The 25,188-nt window shown below is 39.1% G+C and overlaps 1 protein-coding gene and 1 long non-coding RNA gene across 12 annotated transcripts in view; one reads left to right on the forward strand and one right to left on the reverse strand.

Annotated features, from left to right (window-relative positions):
- dip2cb (disco-interacting protein 2 homolog Cb) overlaps nt 1-16,777 on the forward strand; it is a 106,385-nt gene extending 89,608 nt beyond the window's left edge. For 6 of the 11 annotated variants that reach the window (XM_062987766.1, XM_062987767.1, XM_062987768.1 and 3 more), the window contains 9 exons: nt 969-1,099; nt 1,674-1,842; nt 4,188-4,358; nt 8,016-8,077; nt 8,886-8,943; nt 9,029-9,103; nt 9,244-9,418; nt 14,122-14,245; nt 14,889-16,777. In XM_062987766.1, the coding sequence (XP_062843836.1) occupies nt 969-1,099; nt 1,674-1,842; nt 4,188-4,358; nt 8,016-8,077; nt 8,886-8,943; nt 9,029-9,103; nt 9,244-9,418; nt 14,122-14,245; nt 14,889-15,141 (1,218 nt within the window). In that variant the 3' untranslated portion in view covers nt 15,142-16,777. Of the gene's footprint in view, nt 1-968; nt 1,100-1,673; nt 1,843-2,036; nt 3,584-3,842; nt 3,989-4,187; nt 4,359-8,015; nt 8,078-8,885; nt 8,944-9,028; nt 9,104-9,243; nt 9,419-14,121; nt 14,246-14,339; nt 14,616-14,888 lie in introns of those variants that run through there. The other 5 variants (XR_010007553.1, XM_062987765.1, XM_062987770.1 and 2 more) reach the window with 5 other exon arrangements.
- On the reverse strand, nt 420-24,257 carry LOC134302611 (uncharacterized). Its single transcript, XR_010007556.1, has 3 exons — nt 24,065-24,257; nt 929-1,093; nt 420-569 (listed from the first exon to the last, which is right to left on the reverse strand). It is a non-coding gene; the product is annotated as an uncharacterized LOC134302611 (long non-coding RNA).
- Nucleotides 24,258-25,188: the final 931 nt, after the last annotated feature.

Consider the following 25,188-nt stretch of genomic DNA (forward strand, 5'->3'; position numbering starts at 1 on the left):
TATGCCACGGGTGGCTAAGTGGGTAGCACTGTCAGGTGGGGCGGTCCGGGTCCTTTCTTTGCGGAGTTTGCATGTTCTCCCCGTGTCTGCGTGGGTTTACTCCGGGTGCTCCGGTTTCCTCCCACAGTCCAAAGACATGCAAGTGAGGTGAATTGGAGATACAAAAATGTCCATGACTGTGTTTGATATAACCTTGTGAACTGATGAACCTTGTGTAATGAGTAACTACCTTTCCTGTCATGAATGTAACCAAAGTGTAAAACATGACATTAAAATCCTAATAAACAAACAAACCAGTATGCCACAAGAGCTTAAAAGAGGTCAAAACTATCAATAAAACAGATAATTATTGTCAGATCCATCAAAATAAATGATCAGAGACAATAATCATTGTCAAAATCTTTTTTATTTAGCAGTAACAATGACCATTTTAATTGTTTGTGATTTACACAGTTGTTCATGTCTGTCCAGGAGTATATTTTTAGCTAATCCTGAAGCAAATGAATTCCATGGTTTCTAGCCCTCTCTAGTCTTATGGATTTAAAGATGATCCTGTAGCCAAGAAGATCCTGTAGATAGAAAAGCCCACCATGAAAAGAAAATCATGGCCATAAATCCAAGCAAAGGTAAAGTTGTCTTGGACAGAGAAAATAAAGGTCAATCTGTGCCAAATTAGTGTGTTATTTTTCTCAAATCTGGATTTAGTTAGATCTACTTCAGTAATGAATTTTTCACATGAGTTAACTATTGCACATTTGGACTCTGAATTAGGTATGGTGAGTGTAACAGAGAAACTTTTCCACATACACGTTACTGTTTTATCCCCACTACATAAGCACTAATTGTGTTACATTGTATTATAGTTACTGTAGTTCCACTTATAATTTTTATCAGTTATGATTTTTAGATGCTAACAATTTTAACTGACCTGTTTCTTCATTTTGTCTCTGTCCCTTTGCTTTAAAAAGATGTCTCACAGTGCTACCAGTGCTTTGTGCCGCTCTATAAAGTTGCAGTGTGAGCTGTATCCATCCCGTGAAGTGGCTGTGTGTTTGGATCCATATTGTGGACTGGGCTTTGTTGTCTGGTGCCTCTGCAGGTACAAAAAAATCTTTCAACACAAAGAACCTTTAGCTAGTCCTAAACCACATTTAAAAATGTGCAACTATTTTTTTTAATCTGTTGCTGCTTGTGACAGATTTGTGTTTTAAATTCCAGTTGTTGGATACCTAATTCTAACTTAATACATTTAGACATTTTTAAATCTAATTTAGACCCCCGAGTAATTCTAAACCACACTGCTACATTGTTATTAAGTAATTTTCAGTCGAGCTGGGTAATACTTTATTCAATTTTAAACTGCACTGCAGCAGAAAGCTACTTCAGCATTTACAATCAGTTTAGCATATTCAGGGTTCAACGGAGCAGAGCAGTCGTCCTGTTGGTTGTAGATGAAAAGTTCCGGATCAGAGTTTAAAAGAAAAAATGGTGCATGCTTTAACACTGCAGAGTATTCCAACCCATGAGTTTGAATCTCAGCAGAGCCACTGACCTGACCAGACATCCATGAAACGATAGTAGTTTCAATTCTAACTGAATGCTAATTTAGGGTGTAACATTATTAAAATGTATTGTATGTTCATGTGTGCTTATTTATGTATTTGTTTATGTAGTGTATATGCAGGACACCAGTCATTACTGATTCCCCCAGCAGACTTGGAGGTGAACCCAGCCTTGTGGCTGCTCTCTGTTAGCCAGTTCAAAGTGAGAGATACCTTCTGTTCCTACTCAGTCATGGAGCTCTGTACCAAAACACTTGGTACTTTCACTGAATCACTTAAGGTGCTTGCACAATGATTATCACACACATACTTTTCAATGTACAGGCGAGGTATACAGTCATGTGAAAAATTAGGACATCCCATGAAAACCTTTGTCTTTTTGAACATATAACATATATAACTAAACAAATAAAACTGAAAAAAAGGCCAAGGGCGCAAGCTTAAGCTGAATGTCTGTGATGTTCTATCCCTCAGACGCCACTGCATTAAGAACTGCAACTCAACAATAGCTGATATAACCACATGGGTGAGGGATTACTTTGGCAAACCTTTGTGAAGCACTACAATACGGAGTAACATGCACAAATACGACTTAAAACTTTACTGTGCAAAAACGAAGCCTTATGTTAACCATGTCCAGAAGTGGTGTTGACTTCTCTGGAGGCATCTAGGATGGACCATCACAGTAGAAACGTGTATTGTGGTCAGATGAATCAGCATTCCAGGTCTTTTTTGGGAAAAAATGGACTCCGTGTGCCAAAGACTAAAAGGACCATCCAGACTGTTATCAGCAACAAGTCAAAAAGCCAGGGTCTGTCATGGTATGGGGCTGTGTCAGTGCCCTTGGCAAAGGTAATTTACACTTCTGTGATGGCAGCATTAATGCAAAAAAGTACATTGAGATCTTAGCGCAACATATGCTGCCTTTAAGACGTCATCTTTTCCAGGGACGTCCATGCATTTTTCAACAAAAACCACATGCTGCACACACTGGACTAGCCTGCCTGCAGTTTTATCCTGTCCCCAATAGAGAATGTGTGGAGAATTTTGAAACGAAAAATGCGACAACAACGACCCCATACTGTTGCACGTCTAAAACATGTTTGCAGGAAGAATGGGACGAAATTAAACCTGAAACACTAAATCGCTTGGTATCCTCTGTGCCAAAAAAGTGTGGTGAAAAGGAATAGCAACATTACAAAGTGATAAATGCTTTACTGTTCCAGCTTTTTGGAATGTGTTGCAGGCCTGAAATGCAGGAATGGATGTTTATTAATAAATGAAATGAAGCTGAGCAGACAAAACATTAAATATCTCAGGTTCATCCTGTCTGCAGTTAAATAAAAGTCAAAGTAAATTTAAGAAACACTTTTTCTGATTTGGGGTTGTAAAATGTCATCACGGGACCTACAGGTAGCTCCTGCCACAGTTACTGTCAAGGTACTTGCATCTACCATCAAAAAGAAACTGCACAAGTTTGATTTTCATCAGGGCAAAAACATCAGGGCAAGACTAAAGTGTGCCCGAGAACACCTAGACAAAGACCAGGACTTCTGGAACAGTGTTCTTTGGACAGCAATTAAGCACAAGAACCCCATACCAGCTGTGAAGTATGGGGGTGAAAATGTCATGGTTTGGGAATGCTTTGCAGCAGCAGGGCCTGGTTTCTCCATCATAGAAACCACTATGAATTCTTCATTGTATCAGAGACCATCTGTCCAAAAACTGAAGCTGAAGTGGAGGTGGACCATGCCACTTGACAACCACTCAAAACATTCCAGTAAATCCACCAAAGAATGGCGCAAAAGAAAGAAATGGAGAGTCTGGAATGGCCAATTCAAAGTCCGGATCTTAATCCTATTGAGATGCTGTGGGGTGATTTTAAACAGGCTGTGCTTGCAAGAAACCCCTCAAATATCACACAGCTGAAGGAGTCGGAAAACTTTCTCCCAGTCGATGCCAGAGACTGGTAGATGGTTATAGGAAACGTCTAATTGAGGTTATTTTGGCCAGCTATTAGGGCATAGGGTGTCCTAACTTTTTGCTCACAAGAAATTTCAATTTTTGTGTTTAACTTGTGTAATCAACTTGTGTTTAAAAGTATTTTTTCAGTTTTATTTGTTTAGTTTTATAAACTTAATCTCTGTTCAACACTGTTCAGTTGAAGCTCAAATGTCCATATGTTTTCATGGGGTGTCCTAATATTTTTTACATGACTGTACATGGTCATCATTATCATAATAATTTAGATTTTTATCTACATTTCAATTTATCTGGAAGGTGTTCAGTGGGATTCGAGGTTCTGAGCAGACTGTTGGACTTCCTCCATGCCAGACTTGTTAAATCATGTTTTATTCACCTTGCTGTATGCACACTGACACAGTCATGCTGTTACAGTAAAGGGCTTTCCCCAACTGCTGCCACAAAGTTGAAAGTAGGGCTATAATTTAATAATCAAATAATCTGTTAATTATTAAATTTTATTAACTGATTAATTTGTTTATTAAAAAAACAACTAGAACACATAATCAAATAATTACACTCAACTTTACATTTTTATTTCATAGGAGCTAATTGTAACCTTTGTTACATTTTCCTTTGTGTATTTCTTTCTGGGTCTCTCAGGTACGGGGCCTTGACCTGTCACGGGTTCGGACATGTGTAGTGGTGGCGGAGGAGAGGCCCCGCATTTCTCTAACTCAATCCTTCTCCAAACTTTTTAAAGATGTTGGACTGCATCCCCGTGCAGTCAGTACTTCCTTTGGCTGCAGAGTGAATCTTGCTGTGTGTCTGCAGGTCAGCTACAACTCTGCCAGCATGCATTTGTGTTCTTACTTTTACCTAAAAATAAACTGGCTTAACTAATAAATATAAATATGTACATATAAAAAAACAACAAATTACAACTAATTATTTACTGATTGCTAAAATTATGTGTACAATTTAAATGAATGCAAATGAGTATATACAATATGTGGCCAGTTTTTTATAGGCTTTTGGGATGTCCAGCAAACTCTTGGACATTCATCCACATATTTTTTTTATTTCATTTCCTTTTTATCAACTGCTTTGTCACTGGTCAGGGACACTAGTCTGGTTCCACCAGTAAACAAGGGCGCAAGGCAGGAATACTCTGGACAGGGTGCCAATCAATCATAGGGCTTTGGCCATCTTCACCCTCAGACATAGCCAATCATGTCTTAAGATAAAAAAATCAAATAACAAACAAGGACAAATTGAAAAACGGCTCATATTTTAATTTTCCAAAATCAAAATTTTTTTATCAGTTCAACCGGAAGTAAACGTGTACTCGTGTGCATGCGCTGACGTGTATATTATTTGCTTCAGATAAACAGTGTAAATCAAGCATGAGTCACTGTGTAACTATTACAACATTTAATGCATTTTAATCAGCGTTCTGCTTCATGCACTTTTAAGAAATAAAAGCTATAAATAACTAAAAATTAACCAAATAACTTTTTGAAAAATATTTGATTGTTGTTTGCTCCTTGGCTCCTTGGAACTAAGGTTAGTTGGCAGAGAACAAGAAATACTATAATACAACATGAATAAATAAATGACGTCTCGGACGTCAGGCGATCATCCAGTATAAAACTAACGTGATCCTGGCTGTGTACAACATCCAGTACGGACATCGCTTCCCCGTAATGTTTGTTTTTTGCAGATGGAGCAAATATATGCATGTCAAATATACAAACACAAAAGTCAGAACAACAGGGGACGCGTCGTTACGTTATTTTTTACTTTTTCAACACTTGTCTACAGTGTATCACAAAAGTGAGTACACCCCTCACATTTCTGCAAATATTTTATTATATCTTTTCATGGGACAACACTATAGAAATAAAACTTGGATATAACTTAGAGTAGTCAGTGTACAACTTGTATAGCAGTGTAGATTTACTGTCTTCTTAAAATAACTCAACACACAGCCATTAATGTCTAAATGGCTGGCAACATAAGTGAGTACACCCCACAGTGAACATGTCCAAATTGTGCCCAAAGTGTCAATATTTTGTGTGACCACCATTATTATCTAGCACTGCCTCCCTCCTGGGCATGGAATTCACCAGAGCTGCACAGGTTGCTACTGGAATCCTCTTCCACTCCTCCATGATGACATCACGGAGCTGGTGGATGTTAGACACCTTGAACTCCTCCACCTTCCACTTGAGGATGCGCCACAGGTGCTCAATTGGGTTTAGTCCATCACCTTTACCTTCAGCTTCCTCAGCAAGGCAGTTGTCATCTTGGAGGTTGTGTTTGGGGTCGTTATCCTGTTGGAAAACTGCCATGAGGCCCAGTTTTCGAAGGGAGGGGATCATGCTCTGTTTCAGAATGTCACAGTACATGTTGGAATTCATGTTTCCCTCAATGAACTGCAGCTCCCCAGTGCCAGCAACACTCATGCAGCCCAAGACCATGATGCTACCACCACCATGCTTGACTGTAGGCAAGATACAGTTGTCTTGGTACTTCACACCAGGGTGCCGCCACACATGCTGGACACCATCTGAGCCAAACAAGTTTATCTTGGTCTCGTCAGACCACAGGGCATTCCAGTAATCCATGTTCTTGGACTGCTTGTCTTCAGCAAACTGTTTGCGGGCTTTCTTGTGCATCAGCTTCCTTCTGGGATGACGACCATGCAGACCGAGTTGATGCAGTGTGCGGCGTATGGTCTGAGCACTGACAGGCTGACCTCCCACGTCTTCAACCTCTGCAGCAATGCTGGCAGCACTCATGTGTCTTTTTTTTAAAGCCAACCTCTGGATATGACGCCGAACATGTGGACTCAACTTCTTTGGTCGACCCTGGCGAAGCCTGTTCCGAGTGGAACCTGTCCTGGAAAACCGCTGTATGACCTTGACCACCATGCTGTAGCTCAGTTTCAGGGTGTTAGCAATCTTCTTATAGCCCAGGCCATCTTTGTGGAGAGCAACAATTCTATTTCTGACATCCTCAGAGAGTTCTTTGCCATGAGGTGCCATGTTGAATATCCAGTGGCCAGTATGAGAGAATTGTACCCAAAACACCAAATTTAACAGCCCTGCTCCCCATTTACACCTGGGACTTTGACACATGACACCAGGGAGGGACAACGAAACATTTGGGCACAATTTGGACATGTTCACTGTGGGGTATACTCACTTATGTTGCCAGCTATTTAGACATTAATGGCTGTGTGTTGAGTTATTTTCAGAAGACAGTAAATCTACACTGCTATACAAGCTGAACACTGACTACTCTAAGTTATATCCAAGTTTCATGTCTATAGTGTTGTCCCATGAAAAGATATAATGAAATATTTGCAGAAATGTGAGGGGTGTACTCACTTTTGTGATACACTGTATATATGAAATACACGCATGCATGCACACGCTTGTGTGTTTATTTTTCATTTTCTGCTTGTTTGTTATTTAATTTTTGATTTTAAAACAAATAACGCCCCGTTTTCCAGTTTTTCAATATTGTTTTTTGAAACGAAAAATGGCCCGTTTTCTTATTTTTCAACTAAGATTTGAAGTAAAAAACGAATGACCAAAGGTACACGGACCCTATAATGATGCCTGTGTATTAGATAGACTTGCAGAATACAAATTTTCCAACTGAAGACTAATTGCATTACCAAAAATACATATTTTAAAATATAACATCAGCATCGTACAAGTACAAGTTAGGTTGATTCCCTCTTTTAAAATATTTGTCACTTTAAATGTTTAACATAAAGAAACACATCAATTTCAAATTATAATTTAATTTATTGAAGAGAAAAGTTTATGCAACATCTATATGACCCAGGTAAAAAGCAAGTTGTACCTGATACTTGTTGTGGCTTCTTTAGCTGCAAAAACTTTAACCAAAGTCTTACAGTAACTGGAGATCAGTCTTTTACAATGCCATGGAGAAAATTTTTACCACTCTTTTATTAGTGGGGACCCTGTGCAAGCTACTGGAGTTCCTGCATACTAAATTTGTAAATTCTCTCTATAGACCTTGCTATGTGTGCAGGGAGCAGTGATGCTGGAATAGGACAGGGCCTTCTCAAAACTGTAGCCACATAGTTAAAAGCATGTCATTTACTTTATATAATTAATTTTATTATCATTAGCATTATTCATTGCAGCTGAAACACCTGAACTCAGGTGCCCACATTCTTTTGGTCATATAGTGTAATAACAAGATTCTTATTGAAAGCTAAGTTTAGTGGGTTTCCATGGCAGAGCAACCACATAGTTTCTACAGTTTGTACATAGTAAACTAAACTTTTAACCAACACATATGGATCCGATGTCCAGGAGCCTTTTTTGTTTATATTAGTGAAGTAAGCCTTTATTGAGGTTTGTTTGGAAAATATAATTGAACTCAATTATGTGGGTGGGTGTGTTCTGAGGTTGTAGTTGAAGTGTGTTGGGTTTGTTCTTTCCTTAGGGAACCTCAGGACCAGATCCAACTACTGTCTATGTGGACATGAGAGCACTTAGGAATGACAGGTACCACACCCATTTGTACAGTACACATACAGTACACAGTTTGTAAAATTGTGCATGCACAAGTTAAACTGTCTTAAACTTTTAGATGAATGGGTTTTCCATGAGCTGTAATATTTATCATAGTTTCTTATGGTCACATCTGATTGCAAACTTGGTCTTATCAATTGTACGTCTGTTAAATCTTTGGTTTGTAGATTTGAGCAGTAGTAGAACAATCTGAGAAATACTGAATTTACAGATTATCACCATTTGTTTTGGTATCACCAATAATAGCTCAAATATTTAAAAAAAAAAGAGTAATAATTTGACTCATACTCACATAGTTGATCATTTAAAGCAGTTTGTTAAATTCATTTTTATCTTTGTTTTTAAATTCTAGAAAATTATTGTTATTATTGTTAATGTGATTTATTATTGTTGGCCAAACAATGGCATCTGCTCATGAAGCTGTGTGATCATTTGTGTTTGCCTTTACTCACAAAGCTTTTACATACATGGCAGACTTGGAATATCAGGGATTTTATTATTGTTGGCCAGCCAATGGCATCTGCTCATTAAGCTGTGTGATCATTTGTGTTTGCCTTTACACACAAAGCTTTATCAACCATCCTGGAAAATCGTGATTTTTTTTGCAACTGATATTTTTACCACAACCATAACATATTTTAGTTCTTTCATATATTTCATCTATTGTAAATTTTTTGAAAATAATGCTGTGTCAAAATATTACATACATCAATGTTGGTTATTAGCTATTAATTTTAAATAGAACTGAAGTCCTGTAAAAAAATGTGTGTGTTTGATTTAGAGTTCGGTTGGTGGAAAGAGGGTCTCCACATAGTCTTCCTCTAATGGAGTCAGGCAAGGTGGGTGAAAAAAACTTTAATGTGAAATACTTCTTGCATTTTCCTGAAGCACTATAAATAGAAACTGTTTTAATTTGGTCTGCAGATCTTACCAGGTGTTCGCATCATCATTGCCAATCCAGAGACAAAGGGACCAATCGGAGATTCTCATTTAGGAGAGGTAAGTAATTGGGGCCTTTTGTGCAGCAAAGCTTTAAAAATATAAAGCCTATATGTAAAGAGTGTGTATGTAGGCAGGGGGATTATGTCGAATGTAACCTATTTGTGTATTGTCACTGTGTGTGTATTTGTGTGTTGCAGATTTGGGTGCACAGCAGTCAAAATGCAAGTGGGTATTTTTCTGTATTTGGAGAGGAGAATGTCCATTCAGACCACTTTAGTGCCAGACTCAGTTTTGGAGACACACAGACTGTTTGGGCCAGAACGGGCTACCTTGGCTTCCTCCGTAGGACAGAACTTACTGATGCCAGTGGAGGTTTGTGAATCTGCATTTGTATGAGTTTGTTTTAGCAGCCGACAAATATATTGAGATAAATAATAAATAATAAAAAATTCAAACACATTTCTTTCATGGCATGAAAAATTGTTGACAACAATGCTTTTTGATAGGAGTAATACTTACATTATAATAATACTTTTTTTATTTGTTAATGTTTAAATATTTTTGCATTTTTGGCCTGCAACACATTGTTAAAAAACAGTTGGGTCAGTAAAGCATTTACCACTTTGTAATGTTGCCATTTCCTCTCACAACACTTAAAAGATGTTTTGGCACCAAGGATACCAAGCGATGATGACTTTCAGGTTTTATTTTGTACCATTCTGCATACAGGTCTTGTACCCATACCCTCTTCTTCTGCAGCCATGACTTTGTAATGTGTGCAGCACATGGTTTTGCATTGTCTTGTTGAAAAATGCATAGATGTCCCTGGAAAAGATGTTGCCCTAAAATCTCTGACACAACCCCATACCATGAGATACCTTGGCTTTTGGACACGTTTCTGATAACCGTCTGGATAGTCTTTTTTGTCTTGTTAAAGAGCACATGCCATTCAGAAAAGATCTGAAATACTCATTCGTCTGACCACAATACATGTTATTACTGTGTGATGGTCCATTGTAGATGTGTCCTATTCCAGAGGACTCAGCATTGCTTTTAAACATGGTTAACATAAGGCCATGAGGCTTCTGTTTTGCATAGTACTTTTCTTAGGTGGCATTTGGGAATATAACTTAGTAACTTATAACATATTGTAGTGCTTAACAGGTTTTTTTTTGCCCAAGTGGCCTGAGACTTCGAAGATCACAGGTGATAAGCTTAGACCTACACCCTTGCTCTTTACACACAGAACTTCTTCCAGATTCCTTGAATCATGTATTTATACTGTATTATGCACTCACTGTATATAGAGAAATATGCAAATCTCTTCCAATCTTTCTGTGAGAAACATTGATTTTAAACATTCCAATAATTTTAAAAACAAATCAGCTTGTTCATTTGGTGCAAGCTTTTGTACCAAATAATAATTACAATCACCTGTTTTTTTACTTTATTACTTTCCACAAATTGCCCCAGTCACAGCTTTTTTAAGATTGTGTTGCAAGTAGGACAAAGGTTTTGAAGTACAATGTTCTCATATTAACATGGTTACTCAAACAAAAACCGTAGTAACGCAAAACTTTCTAATGTTAGATGATTTAACTACAGTACTTGCTTTCAGTGAGTTACACAGGTACAGAAATTGGTTAAGTCAATGTATGTAACAGAGTGAGTTGTGCCTTGCCATGCCTGCGAGACTGGGGAAGATGAACTCACTATCCAGGATGTTTAACCATGGGAGAACATTACCTAAGAGTCACAAACAAAAATGAAAATGCAAAATAAAAGGGTGGCCAGTATAACAGAAATTAATTAAAGAAACAAAAAAAAACTAATAAAATCTGCAGAAGGCGATAAAACAGAAAGACAAGTGTACAGTCAAGCCGGAAATTCTGCACACCCCTTTCACCTTCTCCACGTTTTATTACATTACAGACTCATTCTGTAATAGATTGAGTTCATTTTTGTTACAAAATTCTACACAAAATAGCCCACAATGACAAAGTGAAAGCAGGTTTTTAGACATTTGTGCTAATTTATTAAAAATCTAAATGTAAAATATCATATGTACACATACATGTGCATTTTTTATCACTGATACTGCTTGGGATGTTTCTACAATTTAACTGGAGTCCACCTGTGTTAAATTCAATTGATTGGACATGATTGTGGATTGCCTATGTAAGGTCACACAGTTGACAGTGCATGTCAGAGCAAACTCCAAGCCATGGGGTCAAAGGAATTATCTGCAGACCTCAGAAACAGGATTGTGTCAAGGCATAGATCTGGAGAAGGGTACAGAAAAATTGCTGTAGCTTTACAAGTCCCAGAGAGCACAGTGGCCACCATCATTCGAAAATGGAAGAAGTTTTGAACCACCAAAAATGTTCCTAGACCTGGCCAAACTGAGCGATAAGGAGAAGACGGGCCTAGGCCAGGGAGGTGAGCAGGAACTCGAGGGTCACTCTGACAGAGCTCCAGCATATCCTTGTGGAGATGGGAGAACCTATCAGAAGATCAACCATCCAGGCAGCACTCCACAAATAACGCCTTTATTGTAGAGTGGCCAGATGGGAGCCACTCCTTAGTAAAAGGCACATGACAGACCGCTTGGTTTGCCAAAAGGCACCTAGAGGACTCTCAAAGCATGAGAAACGATTCTCTGGTCTGATGAAACCAAAATTAAACTTTTTGGCCTGAATACCAAGCGTCACGTCTGTAGAAAACCAGGCACCGCTCATCACCTGGCTAATGCCATCCCTATAGTAAAGCATGGGGATGTTTTTCAGCAGCGGGACCGGGGCGACTAGTCCTGATAGAGGGAAAGATTAATGCAGCTAAGTACACCAAGATCCTTTAAGAAATCCTGCTCCAGAGTGCTCTGGACCTCAGACTGTGGCGGAGGTTTACCTTCCAACATGACAACGACCCGAAGCACACAGCCAGGATAACAAAGCCATAGTCTTTGAATGTCCTTGAGTGGCCCAGCCAGAGCCCAGACCTTAATCTAATCAAACATCTGTGGAAGAAGCTGAAAATGGCTGTGTACCGACGCTCCCCATCCAACCTGACTGAGCTTGCAAGGATATGCCAAAAGAAATGGGCATAAATGTCCAGAAACAAGTGTGCCTCAACCAAGTATTAGGCTAAGGGTGTGTATAGACATGTAACCCCCAAATTAACGATTTTTGTTAGTAAAATAAAATTGCATTTTTTCTAAACCCTGTTTTCACTTCGTAATTATTGGAGATTGTGTGTAGATGTTTGAGGCAAAAAAAGAACTCAATCCATTATAGAGTGAGTCTGTAACATAATAAAATGTGGAGAAGGTGAAAGGGGTGTGCAGGCAAACAAGCCTGTGTTGGAAAACTCAGAAGCCCATGTACTTGCCCAAAAGGGAAATAAGCCTTATATTAAATATGTACTGATGATGCCTCAAAAACATGGATGTTTTGCTTAAACAGCACATGGCACAAAGAGCACACGCTTACAGGGGTTGGACAATGAAACTGAAACACCTGGTTTTAGACCACAATAATTTATTAGTATGGTGTAGGGCCTCCTTTTGCGGCCAATACAGCGTCAATTCGTCTTGGAAATGACATATACAAGTCCTGCACAGTGGTCAGAGGGATTTTAAGCCATTCTTCTTGCAGGATAGTGGCCAGGTCACTACGTGATGCTGGTGGAGGAAAACGTTTCCTGACTCGCTTCTCCAAAACACCCCAAAGTGGCTCAATAATATTTAGATCTGGTGACTGTGCAGGCCATGGGAGATGTTCAACTTCACTTTCATGTTCATCAAACCAATCTTTCACCAGTCTTGCTGTGTGTATTGGTGCATTGTCATCCTGATACACGGCACCGCCTTCAGGGTACAATGTTTGAACCATTGGATGCATATGGTCCTCCAGAATGGTTCGGTAGTCCTTGGCAGTGATGCGCCCACAGTATTGGGCCAAGGGAATGCCATGATATGGCAGCCCAAACCATCACTGATCCACCCCCATGCTTCACTCTGGGCATGCAACAGTCTGGGTGGTACGCTTCTTTGGGGCTTCTCCAAACCGTAACTCTCCCGGATGTGGGGAAAACAGTAAAGGTGGACTCATCAGAGAACAATACATGTTTCACATTGTCCACAGCCCAAGATTTGCGCTCCTTGCACCATTGAAACCGACGTTTGGCATTGGCACGAGTGACCAAAGGTTTGGCTATAGCAGCCCGGCCGTGTATATCGACCCTGTGGAGCTCCCGACGGACAGTTCTGGTGGAAACAGGAGAGTTGAGGTGCACATTTAATTCTGCCGTGATTTGGGCAGCCGTGGTTTTATGTTTTTTGGATACAATCCGGGTTAGCACCCGAACATCCCTTTCAGACAGCTTCCTCTTGCGTCCACAGTTAATCCTGTTGGATGTGGTTTGTCCTTCTTGGTGGTATGCTGACATTACCCTGGATACCGTGGCTCTTGATACATCACAAAGACTTGCTGTCTTGGTCACAGATGCGCCAGCAAGACGTGCACCAACAATTGTCCTCTTTTGAAACCTCCCACACTAAAATGACAGGTGTTTCAGTTTCATTGTCCAACCCCTTATGTGTACATATGTTGGCTGTCTTTCAGGTACTGTCAGATCTGACTTTATCCAGGGATATGCTGCAATCAGGTCCACTTCGGAGAAATGTAAAACTTGCTAGCAGGCCAACATTAGCATCCTATGTGGAAAACAACATGCTCTAGTTTAAAAAAAGAGAAAGGAATAACTTCTAACAGAGTTTAAATGTGCTTATGGGAATTTGACTGTAACTGTAGTGTTTATGTCTGTTTCTGTTATAAATGATGTAATTATATATAGTTATATATTTATAAAGTTTTATTTGTGTTTAATTCCTTATACAGTGCAATCTGATTTCAGTGTTATATCTCTTATCAGGCTCAGTTATCTCCAATTATCAGTAACAGCATTGACCTTAAAAACAAAATTAGCAACCTATTGGTCAACCAGTAATTGTATAGACAGGTACTGTATATTCTGCATGCTTGTAATAGGGGGTAACAGTGTGTGTTGTGTCGCAGAGAGGCACGATGCACTGTATGTGGTGGGAGCGTTGGATGAGGCAATGGAGCTGAGAGGGATGCAATATCATCCTATTGACGTTGAGACTTCCATCATCCGAACACACAAGAGCATTACAGAATGGTAAGAACACACATGAATACAGACTTCTGCATTTACATGATTAAACAGGTTCTCTCACAGAAGCGCACATATTAAGTTTGGTTTGTGTCTTCAGTTGAATGGGTTCCAAAGCAGAGATGGGCAGAAGTGAACCCATAATTGGACATCTGTTTCTGCATGGATTATCTTGCTCTCTTCTCTCTGAAGTGCAGTGTGTACAGTGTCACTAGGTTTACAGTGTGGGAACCCTCACTGGTTGGTAAAAAGAAGCACCTGGCAGCTGCAGGTCTACAACAAAGGTGGTGCAAGCAACAAAACAATTAAAATAGGGAACTAGAAAAGACTAGATCAATCAACTGAAGTAAAATCTAGGAACATTTATTATGTAAAGGTAAATATAAACACGTACAAAATACATTATTGGATGTTAAAACATAGAAAATAGCATTTCAGTAATACAGTGTTACTCCTTGATTGCCTGGGTTAAATTAGCATGACTGGTCATGACTGAGACCTGAAGCTTGCCCTTGATTAAATTAAAATGTTGCAGATCATTGTAAAGTATTTTGTGAGTATTCATTGTGAGTCTCATTAGTTTGTTTGGTCTAACCACTAGAGCGTGAGTACGTATTACAGCATGATTTTGCATTTGTCTTTGTCACAGTGCTGTTTTCACCTGGACTAAGCTCTTAGTTGTGGTGGTGGAGCTGGATGGTTCAGAACAAGAGGCCCTGGACCTGGTTCCTATGGTGACCAACGTGGTTTTGGAGGAGCATTATCTCATTGTGGGTGTGGTGGTTGTTGTGGATACTGGTGTGATACCCATCAACTCCCGGGGAGAGAAACAGCGCATGCACCTGAGAGACGGCTTCCTTGCTGACCAGCTCGACCCAATATACGTCGCTTACAACATGTAGAGAAACACACACACTTGCTCTACACACCTATAGAAACCCAGTAACAGAATCGTGTACTCTACAAATGCAAAGCACTAATGTGCAGAATGCAGAAAATCAGAACTGTGATATCACTGTGACTGAAATAATAACTTTTAAGGAACTGAAATTTATATTACTCTCCATCTACACACAAACAATAACTATATACACTAAGTTACCAAAAATATGCAGATACTCCTTCTGCAAAACCCCATTTCCAGAAACATTGGGATGTTTTATAAAACACAAAAAAAGAAGAATCTTTGATTTTTGAATTCTATTGAAACTTTATTTAACTGATAAAAGTACAAATAAAATATTTCAAATGTTTTCACTGATCAACTTCATTGGATTTTATACATATTTTGTACTATTGTCAGTTAAATAAAAATTCAAAAGAATTAACAAATATAACACATTTTACAAAATGTCTTAACTTTTTTGGAAATGTGGTTTGTACTTAATGCGTTTCATAGGATTAACAAATACATTTGGCTTCTTAGCTAGATTTGTCCTGGTCAGCTGTAAGTGCTGTTATTTTAAAGTAGAAGTGTATAAAGGCAATAACAGCTCTGCAAAAAAATTAAAAGCATGTAAAAATCATTTGTTCTAGATTCACTCACTAACTTGTTTCAGGCAACAGGAGCTGTTTATCTGAGAAGACATGGGTTTGGAATGAGACGTTGAACAAGCCAATTATGGGGGTAATGTTTTAAAGTTGGTTAAGCACTTTTTTTTTTTTACTCCATGCATGTATGAATGAATTATATTTAGTTACATGGAACATTACAACAGCTACCATGAAAACAATGTGCCACCTGTAAACCATGATCCATGTGATGCCAAATCTGCAGTATCTTTACCAACATTAATAATTTATTCCTGTAATTAGGATATTTGGTGATGCAATAGACAGGTTTACAATAATACACTCAATATCATGCACTCATACAGGCAATGGTGCAGATTTGTATAAGGGACCATATCCAAAATTTCCTGTTTTCTGTGTTTTTATGTGCAAATTCATTGTCTTACTAGTATTGTTTATTTGTTGCCTGCAATAGTTTTGTGACAGGGAGTTTTGTATATTTACTGTGTCATTTTTTTTGCTAATGTTGATGTTTTTTTTAAATACATAGTGGTACAAATGTAGTTTTTTTATACAAAGTAATATCCACACATTTTAAATACTTTCCTTAATATTTTCAAAACATGATTTGTGGACAAGTTGATTCATTCTTTGCCCTTTGACAAAAGCAATGCAAGGTCTGTGTTTTGTTTTTACTTTTGATCTGTCAAGCTGTTTCTTATGTGAATAATATCATATAGTGTGCAAATACATGAATGTATATAAAATGTACAGCTTGTTTTAATGTATTTTGCATAAAGTAACCTGCTTTCTCCATGTTGTTGCATGTAGCTAGGGTGGGTAAAGAAAAAAACTCTGCTGAAAGAAACTCGGTCTAAAGCAAGGAAAAAATAATCAGGTTTATTTTTTCTTTGAACTTTCCTGCAGGAATATGGGCAATTTAGCAAGGGTTGGGTCATTATTGTTACACCAAACCGATGATGTCTTGTAAAGTGTCAATAAAATATTTTTTATTATACAGAAAAGCAAAAAGACTGGTGAGCTACTTGATGTTGGTCTGATCTTCATCCAGGTCATGATAATTAATAAATACCCTGCTGCCTTATTTACTACTATATTAAACATAACATAACTTTATGAAATTACAATATAAACAAAACAATATAAACAAAAAAAAAATGTTTTTTTTTTTAACAAATGATGTATCTGGATGATTTACAACTGTTTTGGGTAAAACCTTGTTCAAAAACTTAATTCAAATCCTTATTTAGTAACTGTGTAGCATGTGGATGACACATGGATGTTTTAACCCCCTCCACTGGTAAATACAAGGTTATTTTTAACTTAATTACTTGGTAAAGTGATTGGTCTTAAGTCGTTTCAAGACACGTTTTGGGTTTCTGGATTATGTGGACACAAGTAAGTACAAAGTAAAACCTTATTCAATAATTTAATTTAAACTCGTATTTAGTAACTGTGCAGCATGTGGATGGCACATGGATGTTTTAACCCCCTCCACTGGTAAATACAACTTTAGTTTTCACTTACTTACTGAAAGTGAAGTGATTGGTCTTAAGTCGTTTTAAGATATAACAGACCTAGCTGTTTGAGCAGATGGTGAAGTTCTTTCCACCAAGTGGGTGCTAGTACAGAGAAAAGCTTTGATGTTTGTCCTCTTTGAGTTGTGGGAAGTACAGTGGTGTTCAAAAAAATAGCAGTCCAACACCATTAACCTGATAAATCACTGTTTTTAGTAGAAAATATATTTCTACATTGCAAATAATAACTCCTTGCAAAGTTCCATTGTTAAGAAAAAGACGTGTCCTGAATGGGTTCAAATTTGCCAAGGAACACATTGACTGGTGAGAAGTGGCTCAACATTTTGTGGACTGATGAAAGCAAAATCGTTCTTTTTAGGTCTAGTGGCCGTAGACAGTATGTCAGACGACCCCCGAGCACTAAATTCAAGCCACAGTACACTGTGAAGACAAAATGAGAAAAAAAAAATCCAGGAAATTATGGTGGAAATAAGTATTTGGTCAATAACAAAAGTTCAACTCAATACTTTGTAACATAACCTTTGTTGGCAATGACAGAGGTCAAACGTTTCCTGTAAGTCTTCACCAGGTTTGCACACACTGTAGCTGGTATTTTGGCCCATTCCTCCATGCAGATCTCCTCTAGAGCAGTGATGTTTTGGGGCTGTCGCTGGGCAACACGGACTTTTAACTCCCTCCACAAATTTTCTATGGGGTTGAGGTCTGGAGACTGGCTAGGCCACTCCAGGACCTTCAAATGCTTTTTACGGAGCCACTCCTTCGTTGCCCGAGCGGTGTGTTTGGGATCATTGTCATGCTGGAAGACCCAGCCACGTTCCATCTTCAATGCTCTCACTGATGGAAGGAGGTTTTGGCTTCAAATCTCACGATACATGGCTCCGTTCATTCTTCCCTCAACATGGATCAGTCGCCCTGTCCCCTTTGCAGAAAAACAGCCCCAAAGCATGATGTTTCCACCCCCATGCTTCACAGTAGGTATGGTGTTCTTGGGTTTTTCTTCTTCCTCCAAACACGACGAGTTGAGTTTTTACCAAAAAGTTCCATTTTGGTTTCATCTGACCACATGATATTCTCCCAATCCTCTTCTGGATCATCCATATGCTCTCTGGCAAACTTCAGACGGGCCTGGACATGTACTGGTTTAAGCAGGGGGACACGCCTGGCACTGCAGGATTTGAGTCCCTCTCGGCGTAGTGTGTATACTGATGGTAGCCTTTTTTTACTTTGGTCCCAGCTCTCTGCAGGTCATTCATCAGGTCCCTCCGTGTAGTTCTGGGATTTTTGCTCACCGTTCTCATGATCATTTTGACCCCACGGGATGAGATCTTGACCCCAAGAAAGATTATCAATGGTCTTGTGTGTCTTCCATTTCCTTACAATTGTTCCCACAGTTGATTTATTCACACCAACCTCTTCCCAGCCTGGTGCAGGTCTACAATTTTCTTCCTGGTGTCCTTCGACAGCTCTTTGGTCTTGGCCATGGTTGAGTTTGGAGTCTGACTGTTTGAGGCTGTGGACAGGTGTCTTTTATACAGATAACGAGGTCAAACAGGTGCCATTAATACAGGTAACGAGTGGAGGACAGAAGAGCTTCTTAAAGAAGAAGTTACAGGTCTGTGAGAGCCAGAAATCTTGCTTGTTTGTTATTGACCAAATACTTATTTTCCACCATAATTTACGAATAAATTCTTTAAAAATCCTACAATGTGATTTCCTGGATTTTTTTTTCTCATTTTGTCTCTCATAGTTGAAGTGTACCTATGATGAAAATTACAGACCTCTCTCATCTTTCTAAGTAGGAGAACCTGCACAATCAGTGGCTGACTAAATACTTTTTGACTCCACTGTGTCTATCTACTCTATCTACTCTATCTAATCTATTTATAACAAAAAATGCCAAAAAACAATAGCTTTACTTAAAAAAGATGGAATTTGATAAATAAGCAGTATATGTTGCTATATCATGCTGAAATATCTGTAAGTCAAATTTGCTGTGTAGTATTATTTCATTAAAAATATTTATATAAATATTATATTTAATTCATTTTCAGTATTTGGATCTGCTTTTGCCTTTAGCTCTGTCCAAACTCCTGACTTACAGCTTTAATTCTAGACCTAAAATGGCCATATACTGACTGCAAATGTTTCTGTCCAGTATTCATTTGTCCATCCAGTGTGTTGCAATGCTCAGTTATAGCCTTGCTCTTAGGGAGTGAAGACCTAAATAAATAGCCTCTATTGTGTAATAGTGTCTTGAGTGCTCTGGAAACCACTTTTGGTAACACTTTCTAGGTCACTAAAGGAAACCTGGGGGAATTAAGTGGCTTAGAAAAGTAATTTTTAGCAATGTCACATACATTATATGGTCGAAAGTATGTTAACACTTGACAATGATCCTGTTGAACATCCCATTTAAAAATTATGGTCATTTATATGGTTTTTAAAGTCAAATCACTGTAGATTTAATACAACAAACATCCACATGTTAGATTTTTGTGCCACATCCCACTAATTACCCAAAAAAAAGCAACTATGCCATTCAACCTCCATGCCAGTCAACTCCATTCACCATACATGGTTTTAAAATTGCCTCAGAGGATCATAGCACTGTAAAATAAATTCATGTTAATGTAATTTAACAGGCAATATTTTCTTCATCTAAATGTTTGTTCCAGCACCACCCAGAAAATACTGGGCACAAGCATACAATCATTCCAAATTATTTTAGACCTACAAGTTGCTTTTTTAAATGCTGTTGTATGGTTGGATAGTGATTCAATCAAAGTTTGAAAATCATTAATTTTAATTATTTTAAATGGAAAAAACAGCCTGACAGTGACAGCAAAAAGTGTTGGTGCTTTACAAATCTTGTCCTAGGTTCAGTACCTACCTCCAGTAATTAGATATAAGTGGAAATAGAATAAGACTATATTTACATTAAAAGTAGTTAAACAAGGCAAGACAAAATAAATGGAAAACAAATATTAGCACCCCCACCTCACTGATCCATATTTATAAGTGATATCAGTTACAGTGGGGCCAAAAAGTATTTAGTCAGCCACTGATTGTGCAAGTTCTCCTACTTAGAAAGATGAGAGAGGTCTGTCATTTTCATCATAGGTACATTTCAACTATGAAAGACAAAATGAGAAAAAAAAATCCAGGAAATCACATTGTAGGATTTTTAAAAAATTTATTTGTAAATTATGGTGGAAAATAAGTATTTGGTCAATAACAAAAGTTCAACTCAATACTTTGTAACATAACCTTTGTTGGCAATGACAGAGGTCAAACGTTTCCTGTAAGTCTTCACCATGTTTGCACACACTGTAGCTGGTATTTTGGCCCATTCCTCCATGCAGATCTCCTCTAGAGCAGTGATGTTTTGGGGCTGTCGCTGGGCAACACGGACTTTTAACTCCCTCCACAAATTGTCTATGGGGTTGAAGTCTGGAGACTGGCTAGGCCACTCCAGGACCTTCAAATGCTTTTTACGGAGCCACTCCTTCGTTGCCCGAGCGGTGTGTTTGGGATCATTGTCATGCTGGAAGACCCAGCCACGTTCCATCTTCAATGCTCTCACTGATGGAAGAAGGTTTTGGCTTCAAATCTCACGATACATGGCCCCGTTCATTCTTCCTTTAACACGGATCAGTCGTCCTGTCCCCTTTGCAGAAAAACAGCCCCAAAGCATGATGTTTCCACCCCCATGCTTCACAGTAGGTATGGTGTTCGTGGGTTCTTCTTCTTCCTCCAAACACGACGAGTTGAGTTTTTACCAAAAAGTTCCATTTTGGTTTCATCTGACCACATGATATTCTCCCAATCCTCTTCTGGATCATCCATATGCTCTCTGGCAAACTTCAGACGGGCCTGGACATGTACTGGTTTAAGCAGGGGGACACGCCTGGCACTGCAGGATTTGAGTCCCTCTCGGCGTAGTGTGTTACTGATGGTAGCCTTTGTTACTTTGGTCCCAGCTCTCTGCAGGTCATTCATCAGGTCCCTCCGTGTAGTTCTGGGATTTTTGCTCCCCGTTCTCATGATCATTTTGACCCCTCGGGATAAGATCTTGACCCCAAGGGAGATTATCAATGGTCTTGTATGTCTTCCATTTTCTTACAATTGCTCCCACAGTTGATTTATTCACACCAACCTGCTTGCCTATTGTAGATTCACTCTTCCCAGCCTGGTGCAGGTCTACAATTTTCTTCCTGGTGTCCTTCGACAGCTCTTTGGTCTTGGCCATGGTTGAGTTTGGAGTCTGACTGTTTGAGGCTGTGGACAGGTGTCTCTTATACAGATAACGAGGTCAAACAGGTGCCATTAATACAGGTAACGAGTGGAGGACAGAAGAGCTTCTTAAAGAAGAAGTTACAGTTCTGTGAGAGCCAGAAATCTTGCTTGTTTGTGGGTGACCAAATACTTATTTTCCACCATAATTTACAAATAAATTCTTTAAAAATCCTACAATGTGATTTCCTGGATTTTTTTCTTCTCATTTTGTCTCTCATAGTTGAAGTGTACCTATGATGGAAATTACAGACCTCTGTCATCTTTCTGAGTAGGAGAACTTGCACAATCAGTGGCTGACTAAATACTTTTTGGCCCCACTGTATGATCACTACTATATTTTAAGACTTTGAAATGACAGAATAATACTAGAAAAAATCATTTATTTAGGTTTTTATTTCTTTTATCACATTCCCTGTGGGTCACAAGTTTACCTACGTAGCTAGTATTTTGTAGCAATGCCTTTAAGTTATTTAACTTGGGTCAAATGTTTGGGGTAGCCTTCTGTAAGTTCCACAAGAATTTTGGCCCATTCTTCCAGACAGAACTGGTGTAACTGAGTCATGTTTGTAGGTCTTCTTGCTTGCACACACACACACGCACACTTGCACACGCACACACATGCACACACACTTGCAAACACACAACCAACACAGTCTTGTTCCCCGGACTCATGCAACTACTTAGTGACTATTACTTGCATCTTTGCACAATATTGCAATTTTGCACCTTACTCTTTTTATATCTCTGCTGCTTTAAAAACCCTATGCTGCTAACTGTATATTAGAATATGTTATTATTTTTACCTCACTTATCATTTACTCAGTACCATGTACTGGCCAACACTACACTACACTGTCTCTAGTCTTCTAGAAATGTCTTTTGTATTTATTGTAGGCCTTGTTGTATTTATCATACTGTGTTTTATTTGCACTGTGTTTATTGTATTGTCTTGCACTTTTTGTTCTGTGTTGCACCCTGGTCCTGGAGGAATGTTGTTTCGGTTCAATATGTACTTGTATATAGCTGAAATGACAACAAAGCCTCTCTTGAACTCTTGAACTTGTTCCATTACCTCTGTTGGTCGTCATTAAGCCATTTTTCCACAACTTATGCTTGGGGTCATTGTCCATTTGGAAGACCCATTTGCACCCAAGCTTTAACTTCCTGGTTGATGTCTTGAGATGTTGCTCCAATATATCCAGATAATAAATGCCACCCACTTGCAAGCCTCCCCCTTTTTACTTCATACATAATGTTGGTTATAATGGCCAAATGGTTACATTTTTGTTTCATCAGACTAAATTAAATTTTACTCAATTCTCAATTTGACTAAAATGGAAGAACAGTGCAGGCCACATAATTAATAACAGATAATAAATGTCAAAACAGTGAATGATGTTCAAATGTCAAAACAGTGTTATCACTGTGTAGTTGTGTTGAGTAAAAACATGCCATGCCTCTAAATTCAACTTACACTTATCATTTCTTCATGACATTTTGGGGACAAGTGCCCACAGACTTGCCATTGAAAATGAGAGACACTGCCCAAAGAAGACAGACTGTGCCCAGTGCATGACAGGTAAAGCTAAAAAAGTTTTGACATTCAAAACAAATACCACCAGGGCCGTAGCCATTAACTGAAATGGAGAGGGGGAACAAATCTGCTAAATCTATTCTCCAATTTCTTCTTCTCTTCCCTGTTCCTATTATTATTATTATTATTATTATTATATTATCCTCTCATTTTCTCTCCTATCCTCTCATCTACTCTCTAGACAGTAACTTGTTTTGACTTGCCATAAAGGATTCAAAAACCTTTTTGCGCTTATCATTGTCACTGGTAAGACTGGTTTATTTCTTTAAGGTCCAGTCTGTCATGTCTGCAGTCTGGACAGTCACTGCTGATGTCAGTTCTCAAGCAGACTTCGTGTTCATCAGTGGAGCGATATTTAGACATATTATTTTCATGTGGGGAAAAAGCTGTTTCACGCAAGTATGTTTGTAGGTATATTTTTACTCAGCCATCAAGTTCCAAAATTGTCCAGCAGAGGCCCATGACTTCATATAAATGTCAGATTGTAGGGTTAACATTTCTCCGTCAGTTTCTTCCACGTATGAACGAAACAGCCGTCTTTGCCCGAATAGAAACGTTTTTGGTTTCTTTGTGCTTGGTTGCGCACTCATCTTTACAAACAGTGTAGGTTACAAAAGAAAAAAACTTTGTAGATGAGCAGTGCTGTAGGCAGGCTGAAGCGTAGCTATGGTAACAACAACAGCAAATTAAAGAATCACTGGCCACATTTCATGCCAATCAAGTTAACCTGTTTGAATGAGGCGCGATCTATGAGTGCACTGGGCGATCGGCGTACTGGGCACCCCTGCTCTAAATTAACATTACGATAAGACTGTTGTCATTATTCAGTCATAACTATAAATAATTGCTTTTTTTCTCACTCACCTTCATGTCACCTGTCCTTCCTGCCCTATCAGCATTATTGCATGTGGCTAACAAACTTTACAAGTAACCTAGCTACGATAGCTAATGTTATTGATGGTCGATTAATTAAATAAATAACAGTTCGGCCATGCTGTCCAGGCTTGCCGTAGCCGTGTAGCCCAGTGTTGGGGATGGGGTGGCTGCGGTAAGGGCTGGATAGGCAGTTTAATATTTGTTTGTTGTATGAATGTCTGTGTTAGGGGGCGTGGTGCGGACGAGGAGCCACCCTGGTAAGTAGAGCTGCGTCCGGAATCGCATACTTACAGAGTACGTACTAGATTGGAGGAAGTATGCACTACTCTGCCGGTAAAAAAGTACATACTTCCAGTACAGAAGTATGCAGTATGCACACAACACCGCTATGCACTACATCCGCCATCTATCCAACGTCATCACGTGGGACGTGATGACGTAATATCACCATGGTTACAGACTCATTACAAACCCCACTCGCCAAACTTTTGGATATTTATCGTCTTTTTGTTATTTATTCGTCTTTAAAATGTTTTATTTTATTTATCTTACTTACACTTGTGAACAGAGGACTCTGTTTTCCGCTATCTTTCTTGTTTCTTATTACGCTTCGAACGCCTACGCAGCTCCAGTTGCATTATGGGATACATTAACGGACCGCAAGTGTGCATCGCTTGCATACTCAAACATGGCTGCCCAATAAGTAGGTCATCCGGGTACTTCTCGCGTACCTCTTTGTGTATGCTGTGTATTCGGACATACTAACCGCTCTCGCGTCCTCATTTCGCGTACTATTGAGTATGGAAGTATGCGATTCCGGACGCAGCTTAGGTCACCGGGACGGTTGACCTTTGGGGAGGGGGCAATGTAGCGTTGCCACTAGGGGGCCGGCACGGGCTTTACCCAGAAGCCCTTGCGGCCATGCTGTCCAGGCTTACTGTGGCCGTGTAGCACAGTGTTGGGAATGAGGTGGCTGCGGTGAGGGCTGGATAGGCAGCTTTTATGTTTGTCTGTTGTATGAATGTCTGTGTGTATGAATGAGTGTCTGTCCTAAACCACTGAGTGAACTGCCAAGGGCCGGCGCCACAATATAACATATTCGCCACTGAAAA

The sequence above is a fragment of the Trichomycterus rosablanca genome, chromosome 25 (genome assembly GCF_030014385.1).
Source record: "Trichomycterus rosablanca isolate fTriRos1 chromosome 25, fTriRos1.hap1, whole genome shotgun sequence".
Taxonomy (NCBI): Eukaryota; Metazoa; Chordata; class Actinopteri; order Siluriformes; family Trichomycteridae; genus Trichomycterus; species Trichomycterus rosablanca.